This window comes from Patagioenas fasciata, chromosome 39, assembly GCF_037038585.1.
Source record: "Patagioenas fasciata isolate bPatFas1 chromosome 39, bPatFas1.hap1, whole genome shotgun sequence".
NCBI classification, from domain to species: Eukaryota; Metazoa; Chordata; class Aves; order Columbiformes; family Columbidae; genus Patagioenas; species Patagioenas fasciata.
This window is the reverse complement of record NC_092558.1, coordinates 1,048,201-1,068,975: the sequence shown is the minus strand read 5'-3', so window position 1 is coordinate 1,068,975 and position 20,775 is coordinate 1,048,201. Positions and strand designations below refer to the sequence as shown.

General features: G+C 62.3%; 1 protein-coding gene across 1 annotated transcript in view; it reads right to left on the bottom strand.

Moving 5' to 3' along the window:
- Positions 1–19,869, bottom strand: part of LOC139826280 (neurexin-2-like) — an 86,272-nt gene extending 66,403 nt beyond the window's left edge. Inside the window, exons 1-6 of the mRNA XM_071801514.1 lie at positions 19,776–19,869; positions 13,391–15,742; positions 9,048–9,068; positions 5,283–5,312; positions 4,767–4,832; positions 3,195–3,496 (exon numbers count right to left, since the gene is read on the bottom strand). Of these exons, the coding sequence (XP_071657615.1) occupies positions 3,195–3,496; positions 4,767–4,832; positions 5,283–5,312; positions 9,048–9,068; positions 13,391–15,656 (2,685 nt within the window). The 5' untranslated portion in view covers positions 15,657–15,742; positions 19,776–19,869. The remainder of the gene's footprint in view (positions 1–3,194; positions 3,497–4,766; positions 4,833–5,282; positions 5,313–9,047; positions 9,069–13,390; positions 15,743–19,775) is intronic.
- Between the last annotated feature and the right edge of the window lie 906 nt (positions 19,870–20,775).

Here is a 20,775-nt window from a genome sequence, read left to right as displayed (position 1 = left end):
TGTTCCCAGTGCTCCCAGTTGGGTGCTTGACCAAGACACCCATCACCTCCAGTTGGGTGCTTGACCAAAGTGCTCCCCCAATGCTCCCATTGGGCACTCCCAGTTGGATGCTTGACCAAGACGCCCATCACCCCATTGGGTGCTTGACCAAGGTGTCCATCACCTCATTGGGCACTCCCAGTGCTCCCAGTTGGGCGGTTGACCAAGACGCCCATCACCTCCAGTTGGGTGGCTGACCAAGGTGTCCATCATCCCATTGGGTGCTCCCAATTGGGTGCTTGACCAAGATGCTCGTCACCTCCAGCTGGGTGGTTGACCAAGGCACCCAACGCTCCCATCACCCCATTGGGTGTTCCCAACACTCTTATCACCCCATTGGGTGCTCCCAGTGCTGCCAGTGCTCCCAGTTGGGTGCTTGACCAAGACACCCATCACCCCTTTGGGTGTTCCTGACACTTCCATCACCTCCTGTTGGCTGCTCCCAGTTGAGTGCTTGACCAAGACACCCAGCCTTCCCATCACCTTCAGTTGGGTGCTTGACCAAGACTCCCATCACCCCATTGGGTGGTTGACCAAGGCACCAAATGCTCCCATCACCCCATTGGGTGGTCCCAGTTGGGTGGTTGACCAAGGGACCCAATGCTCCCATCACCCCATTAGGTGCTCCCAGTTGGGTGCTTGACCAAGACACCCATCACCCCATTGGGTGCTCAACCAAGACACCCATCAGCTCCATTTGGGTGGTTGACCAAGCCACCCAATCCTCCCATCACCCCATTGGGTGCTCCCAGTGCTCCCAGTTGGGTGGTTGACCAAGACACCCATCACCTCCAGTTGGGTGGTTGACCAAGACGCCCATCACCCCATTGGGTGATCCCAGTTGGGTGGTTAACCAAGGTACCCAATGCTCCCATCACCTCATTGGGTGGTCCCAGTTGGGTGCTTGACCAAGGCACCCAACCCTCCCATCACCTCCAGTTGGGTGCTCGACCAAGACGCCCATCACCTCCAGTTGGGTGCTTGACCAAGGTGTCCATCACCCCTGGTTGGGTGCTCCCAGTTGGGTGCTTGACCAAGGCACCCATCACCTCCAGTTGGGTGCTTGACCAAGATGCCCATCATCTCCAGTTGGGTGGTTGACCAAGACGCCCATCACCCCATTGGGTGGTCCCAGTTGGGTGCTTGACCAAAGCACCCAACCCTCCCATCACCTCCAGTTGGGTGCTTGACCAAGACGCCCATCACCTCCAGTTGGGTGCTTGACCAAGATACCCATCACCCCATTGGGTGCTCCCAGTTGGGTGGTTAACCAAGACACCCAATGCTCCTATCACCCCATTGGGTGGTCCCAGTTGGGTGCTTGACCAAGATGCCCATCACCTCCAGTTGGATGCTTGACCAAGACGCCCATCACCTCATTGGGTGCTCCCAGTTGGGTGCTTGACCAAGACACCCATCACCTCCAGTTGGGTGGTTGACCAAACCACCCAACCCTCCCATCACCTCCAGTTGGGTTGTTGATCAAGGTGTCCATCACCCATTGGGTGCTCCCAGTTGGGTGCTTGACCAAGACACCCATCACCTCCAGTTGGGTGCTCAACCAAACCACCCAACCCTCCCATCACCTCCAGTTGGGTGCTTGACCAAGTTGTCCATCACCCATTGGGTGCTCCCAGTTGGGTGCTTGACCAAGACGCCCATCACCTCCAGTTGGGTGCTTGACCAAGACGCCCATCACCCCTGGTTGGGTGCTCCCAGTTGGATGCTTGACCAAGGCACCCATCACCTCCAGTTGGGTGGTTGACCAAACCACCCAACCCTCCCATCACCCCATTGGGTGCTGCCAGTTGGGTGCTCGACCAAGACACCCATCACCTCCAGTTGGGTGCTCGACCAAGACACCCAACCCTCCCATCACCTCCAGTTGGGTGCTCCCCCAATGCTCTCATCACCCCATTCGGTGCTCCCAGTTGGGTGCTTGACCAAACCACCCAACCCTCCCATCACCTCTGGTTGGGTGCTCCCAGTTGGGTGGTTGACCAAGACGCCCATCACCTCCAGTTGGGTGCTCGACCAAGACACCCAACCCTCCCATCACCTCTGGTTGGGTGCTCCCAGTTGGGTGCTTGACCAAGACGCCCATCACCTCCAGTTGGGTGCTCGACCAAGACACCCAACCCTCCCATCACCTCCAGTTGGGTGCTCCCCCAATGCTCTCATCACCCCATTCGGTGCTCCCAGTTGGGTGCTTGACCAAACCACCCAACCCTCCCATCACCTCTGGTTGGGTGCTCCCAGTTGGGTGGGTGACCAAGGCACCCATCACCTCCAGTTGGGTGCCTGACCAAGGTGTCCATCACCCATTGGGTGCTCCCAGTTGGGTGCTTGACCAAGGCGCCCATCACCTCCAGCTGGGTGCTTGACCAAGGCGCCCATCACCTCCAGTTGGGTGCTTGACCAAGACACCCAACCCTCCCATCACCTCCAGTTGGGTGCTCGACCAAGCCACCCAACCCTCACATCACCCCATTGGGTGCTCCCAGTTGGGTGCTTGATCCAGACACCCATCACCTCCAGTTGGGTGCTTGACCAAGACACCCATCACCTCCAGTTGGGTGCTCCCCCAATGCTCTCATCACCCCATTCGGTGCTCCCAGTTGGGTGCTTGACCAAACCACCCAACCCTCCCATCACCTCTGGTTGGGTGCTCCCAGTTGGGTGGGTGACCAAGGCACCCATCACCTCCAGTTGGGTGCCTGACCAAGGTGTCCATCACCCATTGGGTGCTCCCAGTTGGGTGCTTGACCAAGGCGCCCATCACCTCCAGCTGGGTGCTTGACCAAGGCGCCCATCACCTCCAGTTGGGTGCTCGACCAAGCCACCCCACCGTCCCATCACCTCCACTTGGGTGCTCAACCAAGACGCCCATCACCCCTGGTTGGGTGCTCCCAGTTGGGTGCTCGACCAAGACGCCCATCACCTCCAGCTGGGTGCTTGACCAAGGCACCCATCACCTCCAGTTGGGTGCTTGACCAAGGTGTCCATCACCCATTGGGTGCTCCCAGTTGGGTGCTTGACCAAGGCGCCCATCACCTCCAGTTGGGTGCTCGACCAAGCCACCCCACCCTCCCATCACCCCCTGTGCGCACGCCCTGTCCCCCGCACTGTCCCCTCGGCCGCCCCGGCCGCCCTACCTGCCGCAGGTTGCGTGTGACGCGGATGTCGTGCCAGCCGTTGTCGTTGAACTTGCCGTTGACCGGCTCCACCAGCGCCTCGAAGGCGCCGGAGCCCAGGTTGATGACGAGCCACACGGCGCCGCTCTTGAGCGAGAGGTTGACGTAGTCGGCCGACTTCCCGGTGTGCAGGAGCAGCCCGTTGCGCTGCAGCGTGCGGAACGACAGCGTCAGCTCGTCCGTGCTGCTCTGGATGGGGTTGTGGGACAGGTCGTAGCAGAAGAACTCGTTGCCCTTGAACGTGGCCACGTACTCGTCACGGCCTGCGGGGACAGACGCGGGATGTGACGGCAGGGGGCAATGGGGATGTGGTGATGGGGGTGGGGGCAGGACCTTGCAAGGGGGACTTTGCAATGGGGACCTTGCAATGGGGACATTGCAATGGGGCTGGGGGACAGGACCTTGCAATGGGGACTTTGCAATGGGGACCTTGCAATGGGGACCTTGCAACAGGACCTTGCAATGGGGACCTTGCAATGGGGACTTTGCAATGGGGACTTTGCAATGGGGCTGGGGGACAGGACCTTGCAATGGGGACCTTGCAATGGGGACTTTGCAATGGGGACTTTGCAATGGGGCTGGGGGACAGGACCTTGCAATGGGGACCTTGCAATGGGGTTGGGGGACAGGACCTTGCAATGGGGACTTTGCAATGGGGACCTTGCAATGGGGACCTTGCAACAGGACCTTGGGGACGTTGCAATGGGGACGTTGCAATGGGGCTGGGGGACAGGACCTTGCAATGGGGACCTTGCAATGGGGACTTTGCAATGGGGACTTTGCAATGGGGCTGGGGGACAGGACCTTGCAATGGGGACCTTGCAATGGGGTTGGGGGACAGGACCTTGCAATGGGGACATTGCAATGGGGACCTTGCAATGGGGACCTTGCAACAGGACCTTGGGGACGTTGCAATGGGGACGTTGCAATGGGGCTGGGGGACAGGACCTTGCAATGGGGACCTTGCAATGGGGTTGGGGGACAGGACCTTGCAATGGGGACTTTGCAATGGGGACCTTGCAATGGGGACCTTGCAACAGGACCTTGGGGACGTTGCAATGGGGACGTTGCAATGGGGCTGGGGGACAGGACCTTGCAATGGGGACTTTGCAATGGGGACGTTGCAACAGGACCTTGGGGACGTTGCAATGGGGACGTTGCAATGGGGCTCGGGGACAGGACCTTGCAATGGGGATGGTGCCCCAGGATCTTGGACAGCGACCTTGCACAAGGACCTTGCACAGGGATTGTGCACCAGGATCTTGCACAGGGACCTTGCACAAGGATCTTGCACCAGGATCTTGCACAGGGACCTTGCACAAGGATCTTGCACCAGGATCTTGCACAGGGACCTTGCACCAGGATCGTGCCCCAGGATCTTGCACAGGGACCTTGCACCAGGATCGTGCCCCAGGATCTTGCACGGGGACCTTGCACAGGGATTGTGCCCCAGGATCTTGCACGGGGACCTTGCACCAGGGCCTTGCACGAGGATGGCGCCCCAGGGGACCCAGGCGTCCGGGGGTCACTGACCTTTCGCCGCCTGCTGGATCTCGCTGGCACCGGGACCGGGTGACCCCTCGGTGACCTCGGCGGGCCCTGGGGGGGGAGGGGAGGGGGGGAGGGGGGGGAGGGGCGTCAGGGGGCGGGGGGAGGGGCGGGGGGGGGCACGCGCGTCCGTGCAAGGAGCTGCCCCTCCCCCCCCCCCCATCCCCCATGTCCCCGTGCAAAGCGGCCGCCCCTCCCCCCCCCAACCCCCCACCCCGTGTCACATGAGCCACAGACACGATGTGTGGGGGGGGGGGGATGGGGGGGGGGATGGGGATGGGGGGAGGGTGGGGGATGGGGATGGGGGGAGGGTGGGGGATGGGGGGGATGATGATGATCAAATGATGATGATGATGGGGGGAATGGGGGGGGTTATGGGGGATGGGAAGGGGGGGTGGGGGGGATGGGTGATGGGGGGTGGGGGGGTGATGATGATGATGATGATGGGGGGGGGGATGGGGGGGCCCGACGGCGCTCGCGGGGGGAGGGGCGCGTCATTACCTTGGCTCGTGACTCGCAGGTGGGCGGGACCTTGGGGGGGGGGGGGGGGAAGGGGGGCGGAGCCAAAGCAACGGAAACCAGCGAAAGCGAAAGTGATGGGGGAGCGGGGGGGTGGGGGGGGAGAAAGCGGAACGGGGGGAAAGCGAAAGTGGTTCGGGGAAAAAAACAAAAGGGGGGGGAAGTAGTGAAAGTGAAAAGGGTTTAAAAGAAAAGCGAAAGTGGATGTTGGAAGAGAAAAAAGCGGAAGGAAAAGGCGGAAAAACGGCGGAAATAGGAAAATGGAGGGGAAAGGTGGAGCGGTGAAAAGGGGGAAATGAAGAGGAAAAGGGGAAGTGGGAAACGGCGAAAGGGGATTTTAAAAAAGGGCGAAAAACAGCGAGAGAAAAAGGAAAAGGGGCGAAAAAGCGAGGAAAGGGGGAGGGAAAAGGGGGGGAGGAAAAGGGGGGAGGAAAAGGGGGGAGGAAAGGGGAAGGAAAGGGGAAGGAAAGGGGAAGGAAAGGGGAAGGAAAGGGGAAGGAAAGGGGAAGGAAAGGGGAAGGAAAGGGGAAGGAAAGGGGAAGGAAAGGGGTGAGGAAAGGGGAAGGAAAGGGGTGAGGAAAGGGGAAGGAAAGGGGAAGGAAAGGGGAAGGAAAGGGGAAGGAAAGGGGAAGGAAAGGGGAAGGAAAGGGGTGAGGAAAGGGGTGAGGAAAGGGGTGAGGAAAGGGGAAGGAAAGGGGAAGGAAAGGGGAAGGAAAGGGGAAGGAAAGGGGAAGGAAAGGGGTGAGGAAAGGGGAAGGAAAGGGGAAGGAAAGGGGAAGGAAAGGGGAAGGAAAGGGGTGAGGAAAGGGGTGAGGAAAGGGGTGAGGAAAGGGGAAGGAAAGGGGAAGGAAAGGGGAAGGAAAGGGGAAGGAAAGGGGTGAGGAAAGGGGAAGGAAAGGGGAAGGAAAGGGGAAGGAAAGGGGAAGGAAAGGGGAAGGAAAGGGGTGAGGAAAAGGGTGAGGAAAGGGGAAGGAAAAGTGGCAAAAAAGGGAAGAAAAAGGGGGAAGGAAAAGGGGGAAGGAAAAGGGGGAAGGAAAAGGGGGAAGGAAAAGGGGGAAGGAAAAGGGGGAAGGAAAAGGGGGAAGGAAAAGGGGGAAGGAAAAGGGGGAAGGAAAAGGGGGAAGGAAAAGGGGGAAGGAAAAGGGGGAAGGAAAAGGGGGAAGGAAAAGGGGGAAGGAAAAGGGGGAAGGAAAAGGGGGAAGGAAAAAGGAAGGAAAAAGGAAGGAAAAAGGAAGGAAAAAGGAAGGAAAAAGGAAGGAAAAAGTGGCGAAAAGGGGACGCAAAAGGGACAAAAAAGGGACAGAAAAGGTCAAAAGGAGGAAAAGAAGCGAAACGAAGGCAAAAGAAAAAGGGAACAAAGACTCGAAATAGGGGAAAATGATGGGAAAAAAGGGAAAAGAAGCGAGAAATGGTGGGAAAGGGCGAAAAAAAAGAACCAAAGGGCCCGCGAAATGGGCAAAACGGGGAGGGGAAGGGGGGGAGGGGAGAGAAGAGGCGTCACCGCGGGCCCCGTCACAACTTAAAGCGCTTTAACTTGTGACGTCATCGAGGGATGCCGGGGGGGGGGCGGGGGGGGACACGTTTGGGGGGGGGGCGGGGACAAGCGGGGGGGGGGAGGGGGAAGCAGCCCCGCCCCTCCCCCCCCTCCGCTTTCCCGCGGGTTTTTCCCGCCCTCGGTTTGGGGGGAAAAGCCGATGGGGGGAGGGGATGGAGACACGGGGGGTGGGGGAGGGGATGGGGAGGGGGGGGAAGGGGGAAGGGGCGACCCCTCGCGCGGGGACCCCCCCCCAACCCCCTCATTCCCCTCCCCCCCCAAGCGGGGGCGCGTGCTCCTTGCACGACCCTCGTGCGACACGCGGATTCCACCCTTTGCACGACCCTCGTGCGTTGCGCAGGCCCCGCCCCTCGCACGCTCGTGTGTCGCACGCCCCTCGTGCATCGCACACTCACCGCCCTTTGCACACTCGTGCGGCGCACAAGCCCCACCCCTCGCACGCTCATATGTTGCACACCCCTCGTGCAGCCCCAGCTCTCCTTGCACACCCCTCGTGCATTGCACAAGCCCCACCCTTTGCACGCTCGTGTGTCGCACGGCCCTCGTGCAGCTCTCGCTCCTTGCACGCCCCTTGTACATAGCACACTCCCCGCCCTTTGCACACTCGTGTGTTGCACGCCCCTCATGCAGCTCTCACTCCTTGGACACCCCTCGTGCATTGCACAAGCCCCACCCTTTGCACGCTCGTGTGTCGCACACCCCTCGTTCATCTCTCCTTGCACGCCCCTTGTGCATTGCACACTCCCCGCCGCTTGCACGCTCGTGTGTCACACGCCCCTCGTGCAGCTCTCGCTCCTTGCACGTGCCTCGTGCATTGCACACTCCCCGCCCCTTGCACGCCCGTGTGTTGCACGCCCCTTGTGCAGCTCTCACTCCTTGCACGCCCCTTGTACATAGCACACTCCCCGCCCTTTGCACACTCGTGTGTTGCACGCCCCTCGTGCAGCTCTCGCTCCTTGCACGCGCCTCGTGCATTGCACACTCCTCCCCCCTTGCACGCTCATGTGTTGCATGCCCCTCGTGCATTGCACACTCCCTGCCCTTTGCACACTCGTGTGTTGCACGCCCCTCATGCAGCTCTCGCTCCTTGCACGCCCCTCCTGCATTGCACACGCAACGCTCCTTGCATGCCCATGTGTCGCACGCCCCTCGTGCAAAGCACAAGCCCCGCCCCTCGCACGCTCGTGCAAGCCCCGCCCCTCTCACCCCCGTCCATCACCCCTGGTCCCGCCCCCTCCCGGTACCCCGATTCCTCCTCCCCATTGGCTGACAGCGCCTCCTTCATTTGCATAGTCTCGCCTACCCCCCCGCACCTCACTGGCTCAGCCGCCCCGCCCTCATTTGCATCCGGACCTCCCATTGGGCAGTGCCCAGGGGGTGACGTCATTGCCGAGAGGGCTGGAGGGGGCGTGGCCGGGAATGGCACGTGAGGTGGGGCCTTGCACGAGCACCGAGCCTTGCACAAGAACCGAGCCTTGCACGAGCACCGTGCTTTGCACGAGGACCAAGCTTTGCACGAGTGCTGCGCTTTGCACGATCAGAGCCTTGCACAAGAACCGGGCTTTGCACAAGCACCGAGCTTTGCACAAGCACCAAGCCTTGCACAAGAACCGAGCTTTGCACGAGCACCGAGCTTTACAAGAACAACGAGCCTTGCACAAGCACCAAACTTTGCACGAGCACCGAGCTTTACATGAACAACGAGCCTTGCACAAGAACCAAGCTTTGCACGAGCACTGAGCTTTCCACAAGCACCGTGCTTTGCATGAACCTTGCACGAGAACCACGCTTTGCACGAGCATCACACCTTGCACAAGGATCAAGCTTTGCACAAGCGCCGTGCCTCGCACAACCCCGAACCTTGCACGAGAGCTGAGCCTTGCACAAGAACCAAGCCTTGCACGAGCGCTGAGCTTTGCACAAGTGCTGCGTCTTGCACACGCACCGAGCCTTGCACCAGCCCTGCACTGCATGCAAACCCTGCGCTTTGCACAAGTGCGTGCCAAGCTTTGCACGAACTTTGCACGCTCCTTTGCACGACTGCTCAACTTTGCACAACACCCCCCCCCTTTCAGCTCCAATTTGCACGTTCCCCCCCCACTTCTTGCACACCCCCCCGGCCTTGCACGACTCCCTTGCACAAGCCCCCTTGCACAAACCCCCTTGCACGCCCCTTGCACGCCCCCGCTCACCTTCCACCGCTGGTTCTTCCTCTGGGGGTCCCGGGGGGGGCGAGCGGGGGGGAGGGGAAGGAAGCACAATTAGTGAGCAGGACCCTCGTGCCCCCTCGTGCACGACCCTGGTGACCCCTCCCCGTGACCTTGGCCTGACCTTGGAGGGGACACACACACACACACAAGGCGGGGTCTTGCACGACGGTTGTGTCACACAGTGGGGGGGTTTTGCACGTCCCCGCCACACGTGCGAGGGGTTTTGCACGACGGGGTGAGGGGGGAGGTTGGGGAACCCCCCGCAGTGTCCCCGTGTCCCCCTCAAGGACGCGGGCGGTGACAAAAACGTCCCCGCGGCAACGGTCGCCGGGGTGACAGGCGGCCCCGGGCGTCTCCATGGCAACCGTCGCCATGGCAACCGTCACCGCGAGGATGCCGGGATGCGGTCGCCACGGCGACGGGCGCGGTTGTCACCGGCGGGGACGTGCGCGGGACACGCGCGCACGCACACGCGCGTGCGTGAGGCGGGGGGACACGGGGGGACGTTGATGGACATGAGGACATGGGGGGACATGGGGAGGTGGGGGGACATGGGGGGACATGGGGACACAAGGACACGGGGGGACATGGGGACACAAGGACACGGGGACATGGGGAGGTGGGGGGACATGGGGACACAAGGACGTGGGGGGACATGACATGGGGAGGTGGGGGGGACATGGGGACACAAGGACATGGGGGGACATGGGGAGGTGGGGGGACATGGGGACACAAGGACATGGGGGGACATGGGGAGGTGGGGGGACATGGGGACACAAGGACGTGGGGGGACATGGGGAGGTGGGGGGACATGGGGACACAAGGACATGGGGGGACATGACATGGGGAGGTGGGGGGACATGGGGACACAAGGACATGGGGGGACATGGGGAGGTGGGGGGACATGGGGACACAAGGACGTGGGGGGACATGACATGGGGAGGTGGGGGGGACATGGGGACACAAGGACATGGGGGGACATGGGGAGGTGGGGGGACATGGGGACACAAGGACATGGGGGGACATGGGGAGGTGGGGGGACATGGGGACACAAGGACGTGGGGGGACATGACATGGGGAGGTGGGGGGGACATGGGGACACAAGGACATGGGGGGACATGGGGAGGTGGGGGGACATGGGGACACAAGGACATGGGGGGACATGGGGAGGTGGGGGGACATGGGGACACAAGGACATGGGGACGTTGATGGACAAGAGGACATGGGGGGACATGGGGAGGTGGGGGGATACAAGGACATGGGGACACAAGAACAGGGGGAGGTGGGGGGACATGGGGAGGTGGGGGGACATAATGGGACATGGGGACACAAGGACATGGGGACACAAGGACATGGGGGGACATGGGGACGTTGGGGGGATATGGGGGACACGAGGACATGGAGGGACACGAGGACATGGGGGGACATGAGGAGGTGGGGGGACACGAGGACATGGGGACTCAAGGACATGGGGGGACATGGGGACACAAGGACACGGGGGGACATGGGGAGGTGAGGGGACATGGGAAGGCGGGGGGACACAAGGACTTGGGGACACAAGAACATGGGGAGGTGGGGGGACATGGGGAGGTGGGGGGACACAAGGACATGGGGACACAAGGACGTGGGGGGACATGGGGACACAAGGACATGGGGACACGGAGGGACATGGGGACACAGAGGGACATGGGGAGGTGAGGGGATATGGGAGGACATGGAGGGACATGAGGACATGGAGGGACATGGGCACGTTGGGGGGACATGGGGACACAAGGACATGGGGACGTGGAGGGACATGGGGGGATATGGGGGAACATTGAGGGACACGAGGACATGGGGACGTTGAGGGACACGAGGACATGGGGGGACATGGGGACACAAGGACATGGGGACGTTGAGGGACACGAGGACACATGGAGCGGGACATGGGGGCATGGAGACACAGAGGGACACGAGGACATGGGGACGCGGAGGGACACGAGGACTTGGGGAGACATGGGGAGGTAGAGGGAGGTGGGGGGACATGGAGGGACATGAGGACATGGTGACGTTGAGGGACACGAGGATATGGGGGGACATGGGGACACGGAGGGACATGGGGAGGTGGAGGGACATGGGGGCACAAGGGGACACAAGGACATGGGGATGTTGAGGGACACAAGGATGTCCAAGGCCAAGAGGACACCAAGACCATGAAGACCAAGACGTCCAAGGCCATGAGGATGAGGACGTCCAAGGCCATGAAGGCACCAAGAGATGGAGAAGCACAAGAACACGAAGACACGAGGACGTGTGACATCATGGAGATGTCCATGGCCAAGAAGACGCCCAAGACCATGATGATGACCACGGCCAAGAGCAAGACCATGGCCAAGAGGACACCAAGACCATGGCCAAGAGGACACCTACACCATGACGATGACCAAGCCCAAGAGGACACCAAGACCATGAAGACGAAGACGTCCCAGGCCATGAAGACACCAAGAGATGGAGAAACACAAGAACGCAAAGACATGGGGACGTGCAACACCATGGAGATGTCCATGGCCATGATGATGACCAAGGTCAAGAGGACATCCAAGGCCATGACAATGACCGTGGCTAAGAGGATGTCAAGAGATGGCGAAACACAAGAACACAGAGACACGAGGACATGCAACACCATGGAGATGTCCAAGGCCAAGAGGACACCAAGACCATGAAGACCAAGACGTCCAAGGCCATGAGAACACCAGGAGATGGAGGAACACAAAGACACGAGGACGTGTGACACCATGGAGAGGTCCATGGCCAAGAGGACACCAAGACCATGAAGACCAAGACGCCCAAGGCCATGAGAACACCAGGAGATGGAGGAACACAAAGACACGAGGACGTGTGACACCATGGAGATGTCCATGGCCAAGAGGACACCAAGACCATGACGATGACCAAGGCCAAGAGGACACCAAGACCATGACAATGACCATGGCCAAGAGGACACCAAGAGATGGAGAAACACAAGAACACAAAGACACGAGGACGTGTGACACCATGGAGACGTCCATGGCCAAGAAGATGTCCAACACCATGACAATGACCATGGCCAGTAGGACACCAAGACCATGAAGATGAAGATGTCCAAGGCCATGAAGACACCAAGACACGTTGAAACACAAGGGTGCAAAGACACGAGGACGTGTGACACCATGGAGAAACATGACACAACACCATGTGGAGATGTCCAAGGCCAAGAGAACGTCCAAGACAATGACAATGACCAAGCCCAAGAGGACACCAAGACCATGGTGATGACCATGGCCAAGAGCAAGACCATGGCCAAGAGGACACCAAGACCATGATGATGACCATGGCCAAGAGCAAGACCATGGCCAAGAGGACACCAAGACCATGGTGATGACCATGGCCAAGAGCAAGACCATGGCCAAGAGGACACCAAGACCATGGTGATGACCATGGCCAAGAGCAAGACCATGGCCAAGAGGACACCAAGACCATGGTGATGACCATGGCCAAGAGCAAGACCATGGCCAAGAGGACACCAAGACCATGGTGATGACCATGGCCAAGAGCAAGACCATGGCCAAGAGGACACCAAGACCATGGTGATGACCATGGCCAAGAGGACACCAAGACCATGGTGATGACCATGGCCAAGAGCAAGACCATGGCCAAGAGGCCACCAAGACCATGATGATGACCATGGCCAAGAGGCCACCAAGACCATAATGATGACCATGGCCAAGAGCAAGACCATGGCCAAGAGGACACCAAGACCATGGTGATGACCATGGCCAAGAGGACACCAAGACCATGATGATGACCATGGCCAAGAGCAAGACCATGGCCAAGAGGACACCAAGACCATGGTGATGACCATGGCCAAGAGCAAGACCATGGCCAAGAGGACACCAAGACCATGGTGATGACCATGGCCAAGAGCAAGACCATGGCCAAGAGGACACCAAGACCATGGTGATGACCATGGCCAAGAGCAAGACCATGGCCAAGAGGACACCAAGACCATGGTGATGACCATGGCCAAGAGGACACCAAGACCACGAAGACCAAGACATCCAAGGCCGTGAAGACCAGGACATCCAAGGCCACGAAGACCAAGACATCCAAGGCCACGAAGACCAAGACATCCAAGGCCGTGAAGACCAAGACATCCAAGGCCACGAAGACCAAGACATCCAAGGCCGTGAAGACCAAGACATCCAACGCCACGAAACCCACCAAGAGACATCAAAACACGAGGGTGCAACACACAAGGCCAACCAACACGAGTCCCCCCCGCGCCCCCCAGCGCGTCCCCCTCTCACCGTCGTCGCAGAAGGGCCCGCGGTAGCCGGTGCCGGCGCAGTCGCAGCGCGGCTCCCCGTGGCGCTCGGTGCAGCGCCCGCCGTGCGCGCAGGCCGGGTGGCGCCCGCACCGCGCGTCCCCCTCGCCGCGCACGCCCTGCGCTCCCAGCGGCGCCGCCGGCTCCTCGCCGACCTTGACGTTGGCCAACCAGCCGCGGAACGGCGCCTCGTACTTGACGGTGCTGAGCGTCAGGGCGGACAGGCGGACGTCGGGCGGGATCCCCCCCACGAACAGGTCGCTGGCCACCACCATGTCGGCGCGGCGCGACCGCACGGCGCCCGCCCGCGTCTCGCCGTCCACGGCCAACGTGGCCTCGCGCGCGCGCCGCGTGAGCAGCACCATGTGCCAGCGGCCGTCGTTGACGGCGGGGGGCGGCTGCAGGGTGGCGGGCTCGGCGCAGGCGATGCCGAAACGCAGCCGCACGCGCCCCTCGGCCACCAGCAGCTCCAGGAAGTCGCAGTTGCCGCCGTCGTCCATGTAGAGCAGCAGCGCCCGCGACACGTTGGTCTTGAGGCTGAAGCTCAGTTGGGCGACGCCGCCGGCGCCCGCCGCCCAACGCCCGTAACGCGCCCATTGGCCCGGGGCGCCCCCGAACTCCAGCGCCACCCCCGAGGTCCCCGGGAGGAGCAGGGAGCCCAAGGTCAAGAGCGCCAAGCTCAGGCGGGCGCCCGGGGGGACGCGGGGACAATGGCGGGGTGGGGTGGACATGGGGATGGGGGGGGACTTGGGTTCTAGGCGGGCGGTGGGGTCTCGAGGGACCTTCGAGGACACAGGCGTCTCCAGTCCGTGGGGGACCTTGGGTTCTAGCTGGCCCTTGGGGCCTTGGTTGGCCATAGGGTCTTGGTTGACCATGGAGTCTTGGTTGGCCATGGGTTCTAGATGGTCCTTGGGGCCTTGGTTGGCCACGGGGCTTTTGTTGGCCGTTGAGCTTTCGTGGGCCTTCATGTCCATGGGGCATTGGTTGACCTTGGGTTCTAGGTGGTCCATGGGGTCTTGGTTGGCCGTGGTCTCTAAATGTTCCTTGTGGCCTTGGCTGACCATGGGGCCTTGGTTGACCTTGGGTTCTAGGTGGTTCTTGGAGCCTTGGTTGGCCATGGGGTCTTGGTTAACCTTGGGTTCTAGATGGGCTGTGGGGCCTTGGTTGGCCATGGGGTCTTGGTTGGCCGTGTGGTCCCGGTTAGCCATGGTCCCTAGATGGGCTGTGGGGCCTTGGTTGGCCGTTGAGCTTTCATGGACCTTCATGTCCATGGGGCCTTGGTTGACCTTGGGTTCTAGGTGGTCCATGGGGTCTTGGTTTGCCATGGGGTCTAGATGGGCCATGGGATCTTGGTTGGCCATGTGGTCTTGGTTGACCTTGGGTTCTAGATGGTCCATGGGGTCTTGGTTGGCCATGGGGTCTAGATGGGCTGTGGGGTCTTGGTTGGCCATGGTCTCTAAATGGTCCTTTGAGCTTTCATGGGTCTTCATGTCCATGGGGCTTTGGTGGACCTTGATCTCCAGGTGGTCCTTGGAGACTCGGTTGGCCATGAGGTCTTGGTTGGCCATGAGGTCTTGGTTGGCCATGGGGTCTTGGTTGGCCATGGGGTCTTGGTTGGCCATGGGGTCTTGGTTGGCCTGGGTCTCTAGATAGTCCTGGGAGCCCTGGTTGGCCACGGGGCCTTGGGAGACCTTCCCGTCCAACCAGGCCGCGGAGCCATGGTTGATGTTGGGTTCTAGATGGTCCTGAAAGCCTCGGTTGTCCATGGAGCCCTGGTGGGTCCTGGATCCTCCGTTGGCCTCCAGGTGGTCCTGGAAGCCTTGGTTGCCCATGAAGCCTCGGTTGGCCATGAAGCCTCGGTTGGCTTTAGTCTCTAGGTGGTCCTGGTAGCCCTCGTTGACCATGAGGCCCTGGTTGCCCATGAGGCCTTGGTTGCCCATGGAGCCTCGGTTGGCCTCCAGGTGGTCCTGGAAGCCTTGGTTGCCCATGAAGCCTCCATTGGCTTTGGTCTCTAGGTGGTCCTGGTAGCCCTCCTTGACCGTGAGGTCCTGGTTGCCCACAAGGCCTTGGTTGGCCATGAACTCTTGGTGGGCCTTAGTCTCTAGGTGGTCCTGGTAGCCCTGGGTGGCCAGGAGGCCTCGGTTGCCCACGATGAGGCCTCGGTTGCCCACGGGGCCTTGGTGGCCGTGGGGCTCAGTCTCTGGGTGGCCCTGGGGCCCCGCGTGTCCCTCGGTGGCCGGGGGGGTCATGGCCGCTGGGGGGGCCCTGGGGGGGCCCTGGGGGGGCCCGGCCACCCCCGTCCTCTCACAGCCGCATGGGGGGGTCCGGTGGGCACCTGGGGGGGGATAAAGAGTATGAGAGGGGACCCAGGCGTCCGGGGAAACCTCAGAGAGGACCCAGGCGTCCGGGAGACCCCCAAGAGGACCCAGGTGTCCGGGAGACCCCAGAGGGGACTTCGGCATCTAGGGGACCCTCACATAGGACCCAGGCATCTAGGGGACCCCAGAGGGGACCCCAGCGTCCGGGGGACCCCAGAAGGGACCCAGGTGTCTGGGGGACCCCAGAGAGGACCCAGGCGTCCGGGAGACCCCCAAGAGGACCCAGGCATCCGGGGAACCCCAGAGGGGACCCAGGTGTCCGAGAGACCCTCACATAGGACCCAGGTGTCTGGGGGACCCCAGAGAGGACCCAGGCGTCCGGGAGACCCCCAGAGAGGACCCAGGCATCCGGGAGACCCCCAAGAGGACCCAGGCATCCGGGGAAGCCCAGAGGGGACCCAGGCGTCCGAGGGACCCTCACATAGGACCCAGGTGTCTGGGAGACCCCAGAGGGGACCCCAGCGTCCGGGGGACCCCAGAGAGGACCCAGGCGTCCGGGAGACCCCCAAGAGGACCCAGGCATCCGGGGAACCCCAGAGGGGACCCAGGTGTCCGAGAGACCCTCACATAGGACCCAGGTGTCTGGGGGACCCCAGAGAGGACCCAGGCATCCGGGAGACCCCCAGAGAGGACCCAGGCGTCCGGGAGACCCCCAGAGAGGACCCAGGCGTCCGGGGAAGCCCAGAGGGGACCCAGGTGTCCAGGGGACCCTCACATAGGACCCAGGTGTCTGGGGGACCCCAGAGAGGACCCAGGTGTCCGGGAGACCCCCAAGAGGACCCAGGCGTCCGGGGAAACCCCAGAGGGGACCCAGGTGTCTGGGGGACCTCCAAGAGGACCCAGGCATCCGGGAGACCCCAGAGAGGACCCAGGCGTCCGGGGGACCCCCAAGAGGACCCAGGCGTCCGGGGGACCCTCACATAGGACCCAGTTGTCTGGGAGACCCCCAAGAGGACCCAGGCATCCGGGGGACCCCAGAGGGGACCCAGGTGTCCGGGCCCCCCCCCCGCCATCCCCCTCGTTATCAACCCCGTTAATTAACCCCGGTCACCGCGGCAACCCGGGTGCTGCCATTATGCAAATGAGGCCCCGGGTTATTTATAACACCCCCCCCCCCCCCCGGTGGGTAATGGGGCTCATTAACATGCGCCGCATAATTAGCCAATCACATTAACTACTGCACCTGCAAGGGGGGGAGGGGGATTGACAGCAACGACCCCCCATGACACCCCCTCCCCCATCCCGGGGACCCAGGCGTCCGGGTGGAGCACACACACACACCCCCCCCCCCCCCCCCCAGAAAAGGGGACCCAGGCGTCCGGGGGGGCTCCCCGTCCCCCCATAGACCCCTCTGCCCCCGGGAGGGACCCAGGCGTCCGGGTGCCCCCACCCCCCCCAAGGCATCCTCGGCCCGTCCTCCCCAACCCCCCCCCCGGCGTTAATTAATTCATTAATTGATTGATGCCGCCTGATGGGGGGGGGGGGGGGGGGCACCCGGACGCCTGGGTCCCCTTTTTTAGGGGGGGTAGGGGTGAGTGGGTGCCCCACCCGAACGCCTGGGTCCCCTGTGGTTCCCGCGGGCACCTGAAGGTCATGGGGAGGAGAAGGGACTTGGGGTGGGGGCTCCGGAGGACCCAGGCGTTCGGGGAGGGACCCAGGAGTCCGGGAGGGGACCCAGGCGTCCGGGAGGGGACCCAGGCATCCGGGAGGGGACCCAGGCATCCGGCTGCTCCAGCCCCGCCCCCCTCCGTGAACAACGGCCTTGCACACGCACGTGCAGACGCGTGCAAACCCCCGTGCACCCCCCCCCACCCGCCTTGCACACGCACGTGCAAACCCTCGTGCAAACCCTCGTGCACCCCCAAGCCACACCCCCCCCCCCCCCCTCGGTTCTACGCCTGCACACTCGTGTGCACTCGGCTTTGCACACACACACGTGCACTTGTGTGTGCACCTCCGTTTTGCACACACTCTTGTGCACCCCCCCGTCTTGCACGCACCCCTTTGCACGCACACACGTGCACCCCCAATTTGCACGGACATCCCCCGTGCCCCCCAAGTCTGCAGACACACACACACCCCCCTGCACCCCAATTGTGCACAGACACACCTTGCACACGCGTGTGCAGCCCAGGCTTGCACGCCCCATTGCACACACTCGTGTGCACCCCAAGTTTGCATGCACACCCCCCCGCACCCCAATTGTGCACAGACACGCCTTGCACACGCGTGTGCACCCCAGGCTTGCACACCCCATTGCACACACTCGTGTGCACCCCAAGTTTGCACACACACCCTCACATGCACCCCAGGTCCGTGTGCACCCCCCTGCACGCTCATTGCACCCCCATTTTGCACACGCACCCCCCTCCTGCACACTCACGTGCACCCCAGTTCCCCCCCACACCCCAATGCACCCCTCCTTTGCACACGCGTGTGCCCCACGGGGAACCCAGGCGTCCGGGCCCTGCACCCATAGGGAAGTGATTGGGGGGGGGGGGGGGGTCAGGATGGGGCCCCCAGACCCTGCAGTGATTTGAGGGGGGGGGCAGGATGGGGCCCCAAAATAAGGGGTGTGTCCCCCACCCGGGGATGGGGGGAGGGATGTGACACCCCCCCCCCCCCCCAATAACCCCAAAACTGCCTCTCCCCCCCACCCGGCCCCCCCCAAATCTGCACCCTCGTGTACCCCCAAAACTGCCCCCCCCATCCTGATCCCCCAAACCTGACCCCCCCACCTTGACCCCCCCAAACCTGCACCCCCAGGTACCCCCAAACCTGCCCCCCCCATCCTACATCCCTGGGTACCCCAAACCTGCATCCCCATCCCTGGTCCCTCCCTGTACCCCTCCCCATCCTGACCCCCCCATCCTGTAACCCCCCCTTAAATATCCCCCCTCTTGACCCCCCCATCCTGGGTACCCCCTATTCTGCACCCCCCGGCACCCCAAAACTGCATCATCCCCCCCCATATCCCCCATCCTGCATCCCCATCTCTGGTACCCAAAACCTGCATCCCCATCCTGACCCCCCCCCCCATCCCGGGTCCCCCAAACCTGCGCCCACCCCCCCCATCCTGCCCCAGACCCTCTCTTCATCCCCCCCCCCCATAATATTGCCCATTCCTGACCCCCCCAAACCTGCACACCCCCCCCCCCCAATATCCTGCATCCCCATCCCTGGTACCCAAACCTGCATCCCTGGTCCCTCCCTGTATCCCCCCCCCATCCTGACCCCCCCATCCCGGGTACCCCAAACCTGCCCCCTCACCCCGGTCCCTCTATTCTGCATCCCACCCCCCACAAAATCCCTGGTACCCCAAACCTCCATCCCCCCCCTAAATCTCCTGCATCCCCATCCCTGGTACCCAAACCTGCATCCCCGGTCCCTCCCTGTATCCCCCCCCCCATCCTGACCCCCCCATCCCGGGTACCCCAAACCTGCCCCCCCCCCCGTCCCCCTATTCTACATCCCCCCCCCCATAATATCCCCCATCCCTGGTACCCCAAACCTGCACCCCCCCTACCCCCCAAATCTCCTGCATCCCCATCCTTGGTACCCAAACCTGCATCCCCAGTCCCTCCCTGTATCCCCCCCCCCCATCCTGACCCCCCCATCCCGGGTACCCCAAACCTGCCCCCCCCCCGGTCCCCCTATTCTACATCCCCCCCACCCATAATATCCCCCATCCCTGGTACCCCAAACCTGCACCCCCCCCACCCCCCAAATCTCCTGCATCCCCATCCTTGGTACCCAAACCTGCATCCCCGGTCCCTCCCTGTATCCCCCCCCCCATCCTGACCCCCCCATCCTGCATCCCCCCCCCAAACCCCTCCCATCCTGACCCCCCCAACCCCTCATCCCCCCATCCCCCCCTCCCCGGTACCCCCATCCCGCATCCCCCATCCCCCCCCCGCCCCGCTCCCTCCCTGTATCCCCATCCCCGCCCCCCCCCGCAATACCCCCCCCCGCGGTGTCCGTCCCCCCCACCTGGCCGGGCGGTGTCCGTGTGTCCGTCCGTCCGTCCGTGTGTCCCCGCGTCCCCGGTCCCGGCCCCGCCGCTTCCGCAGTCCCGCAGCTCCCGCCCCGCCGCGGGCGCGCGCGTCAGCCCCCCCAGCCCCCCCCCCATCCATCCATCCATCCCCCCACCCCCCCCCCCACCTCCCGCCGCGGCCACGCGCGCAGCCACGGGCACGCGCGTCACCGGCAACTCCCCCCCCCCCCCCCCCAAACCCAACCCCAGCGGCTGCCCCATAGACAGCGCAGAGAGACCCTATAGACACCCCATGGGGACCCTATAGACACCCTATAGACACCCCATGGGGACCCTATAGACACCCTATAGACACCCTATAGACACCCTATAGAGACCCTATAGAGACCCCATGGGGACCCTATAGACACCCTATAGACACCCCATGGGGACCCTATAGACACCCTATAGACACCCTATAGACACCCTATAGAGACCCCATGGGGACCCTATAGACACCCTATAGACACCCCATGGGGACCCTATAGACACCCTATAGACACCCTATAGACACCCTATAGAGACCCCATGGGGACCCTATAGACACCCTATAGACACCCCATGGGGACCCTATAGACACCCTATAGACACCCCATGGAGACCCTATAGACATCCCATGGAGACCCCATGGAGACCCTATAGACACCCTATAGACACCCCATGGGGACCCTATAGACACCCCATGGAGACCCTATAGACACCCTATAGAGACCTCATAGGCACCCCGTGGAGACCCTATAGACACCCCACGGAGACCCTATAGACAGCCTATAGAGACTGCATAGGGACCCCATAGACACCCTATAGACAACATATAGAGACCCTATAGACACCCTATAGAGACCCCATGGAGACCCTATAGCCACCCCATAGAGACCCCACGGAGACCCTATAGACACCCTATGGAGACTGCATAGGGACCCCATAGACACCCTATAGACAACATATAGAGACCCT